The 2791-nt window shown below is 45.9% G+C and overlaps 1 protein-coding gene across 1 annotated transcript; it reads left to right on the forward strand.

Moving 5' to 3' along the window:
* Positions 1–1998: 1998 nt before the first annotated feature.
* Positions 1999–2745, forward strand: LOC118732334 (the record flags this gene model as incomplete). Its single annotated transcript, XM_036461463.1, has 1 exon — positions 1999–2745. A coding segment is annotated over exon 1 (747 nt), but the record flags the coding sequence as incomplete, so codon positions are not given.
* Between the last annotated feature and the right edge of the window lie 46 nt (positions 2746–2791).

A 2791-nucleotide genomic window follows, 5' to 3' on the forward strand; every position in this document is an offset into this window, starting at 1 on the left:
ATTTTCTTTCGGGCATTGCCTTGCTAGTTTCGCCGCCGTAAGTTATTTGCGCCCTGTGTGGTTTTGTTCGGGACCATACAAATTGCTGGTCCTTCGAGCCGGATCCTCGAATTAGTGCTCGTGAATCTCTTGCGGTTAACTATATTTGATAATCTTACGTTGAACACTTAACGTGCAGCCAATTTTAAACGGTGTAATGGAGCTGTTGCAGCGGAATCGAGCTTGGGTGAAATTGGCGATTGATCGCGCTTACAAGGCTGCCAAGCAACCGACCGAAGCCCCTACCAGGGAATCTCTTATGTATAGGCTTGAAAAATTGGAAGCTGCCTATAAGGACTTTATGAGTATGAGTCAAGAATTGTACGCATATTCTGCGGAAGATAACTTCGTCGACCCTATTGAAGACATTGAGCAAACGGAGGAGAAACATTTTCAAACACATGCACTCCTGCATTCTCCAATTGCTAACTTGCCAGTTTCTTCAAGTCAAACATCTACATTCAGGGAGGATGACGCAATTGATCGTTTAGCAATACAGCAAGCATCATTTTTGGAAACATTTGCGGCTAGCCGTAGTGAGCAAAACGTTCACCTAACGAAAATTCAGTTACCTAAGTTCAACGGGAAATACGAGGACTGGATTACTTTTCGCGACTTGTTTCTTAGCGCAGTGGGAACAAAGTCAGGGTTGAGCCGTACGCAAAAATTTCAATATTTGGTTTCATATCTAGAAGGCGATGCCTTAGCCAGCATAAAACATATCCGTGTGACCGAAGACAATTATGAGCAGGCATGGGACCGCTTAGTCAAAAGGTACGACCGCAAACCGCTCATAATTAGGTCACTGGTGCAATCGTTTTTTGGCTCTTCCCACCCTCTCTTCAACTAACACATCGGTACTTCGCCAAATAGTTGATGGAGCAGATCAAGCCATCAGAGGTCTGGACGCGTTGAATGTCACATCCCGCGACCCATGGCTAACTCAACTCTTGCTTAATAAATTAGACGAAGAAACGCGGAAAAAGTGGGCAGACAAATGCGATAACCAGAGCGAAAAAGGGTTTAGCGAGTTTCTCGAGTTTCTTTCTCATCGCTGTGACACATTTGAGGCGTGTTTACCTCCCCGCTCAGCCCACACACGTCGCGTCGCTTTGTTGGCAAATGTTGATGACAGGAAGAACAAACAATGCGTCGTTTGCACGGACAATCACACGCTTTGGTAATGCGCTCAATTCAAACAGTTATCACCGTCGTCACGTCGGGCAGCTGTACAAAAACAAAAGCTATGTTTTAATTGCCTTGCCTCTACGCATTCCGTGCGCTCTTGTCAATCGAAGCATAGCTGTAAAAAATGTAGCTCACGCCACCATACACTTCTGCATGATGAACGGTCTGCCCTCACGCCCTCTTCTACTTCTTTTCCTTCATCAGCACAAAATAGTTGGGATCAAAATGAGCAAGTACCTGCTGTCACTACGCAGCGTATGCACACGCCAACACTAAAGCAAGCAGCGGTCAGCACTTTAACCTCCGTTACTGCTGCTATGCCTCACACGTTTCTCCCAACGGTGGTGGCCGCAGTCGATGACAAATGGGGAAATCGGGTAAGCTGTCGAATATTGCTGGACTCTGGATCAACAATATCATTTGTGTCAGAAGCCTTTGTACAACGTGTCGGTCTATCACGTACAAACGGTCGTATATCAGTTTCTGGTCTATCAGCCTGCAATGCCGGAGTAACGCGAGGTCGGGTGTACTTCACTTTAAGCTCCAAATTGAACGACTCTACACTAGATATACACGCTTATATTCTCAGCAAGTTAACATCGCAAATTCCTGTTCAGACCGTGAATATTTCTTCATCATCGTGGCGATCAATTGTGAAACTACCACTCGCTGACCCTACATTCGCTGAATCAGCACCAATTGATGTATTGATTGGCTCCGATCAGTTGTGGAGCATTTACACTGGCGAGCAAAAAACAGTTCGGGCCTAACATGCCGATTTTGCTGAATAGCGTGTTTGGTTGGGTGGTAGCTGGAACGCATTTTACCGAAAGCGAAGCTAACTTAACTGCTGCAACTCATCATGCTACCGTTAACATTGATGCGCTGTTTCGGTCATTTATGGAAGTCGAGGATGTCAAACCTACACCAGAAAAGATCAATATGGCAGATCCAGCAGAGGCCCATTTTGTTCGTACTCACACGCGTCGTACTGACGGTACCTACGTAGTCAAATATCCCTTCAAGGAAAAGGCACCGGCAATTTCATCAACTCTTTCGCAAGCTGTCACCAGATTACAATATATGGAACGCCGTTTCAAACGTGACTCATTTCTGAAGAGTCAATACATAAATTTTATGCGTGAGTATTTGTCGCTTGGCCATATGGCCCGTATTACGCCGCAGGAAGTTGACTGCCATCCATCGGAGTGTTTTTATCTGGCTCATCACGCAGTTCTCAAACCAGACAGCTCAACCACGAAATGCCGAGTCGTATTTGATGGATCCTGCAAAGATTCTGGTGGCTACTCACTTAACGAGCGTTTGCATATTGGCCCACCCATTCAGCGTGATTTGTTTGGCGTGTGTATTCGTTTTCGTCAGCATCGTTACGTTTTCTCAGCTGACATAGAGAAAATGTTTCGCGGCATTATGGTATCAGATTCTGATACTAAATTCCAACGAATCGTTTGGCGGAAGGATGCGGGTTCACCAGTGGAGCATTACCGACTACTCACGGTAACCTACGGCCTTGCTGCGTCGCCTTTTCTTGCTGTACGTGTTC

Source organism: Rhagoletis pomonella, unplaced genomic scaffold (genome assembly GCF_013731165.1).
Source record: "Rhagoletis pomonella isolate Grant_MI unplaced genomic scaffold, Rhpom_1.0 Rhpom_scaffold_18954, whole genome shotgun sequence".
Taxonomy (NCBI): Eukaryota; Metazoa; Arthropoda; class Insecta; order Diptera; family Tephritidae; genus Rhagoletis; species Rhagoletis pomonella.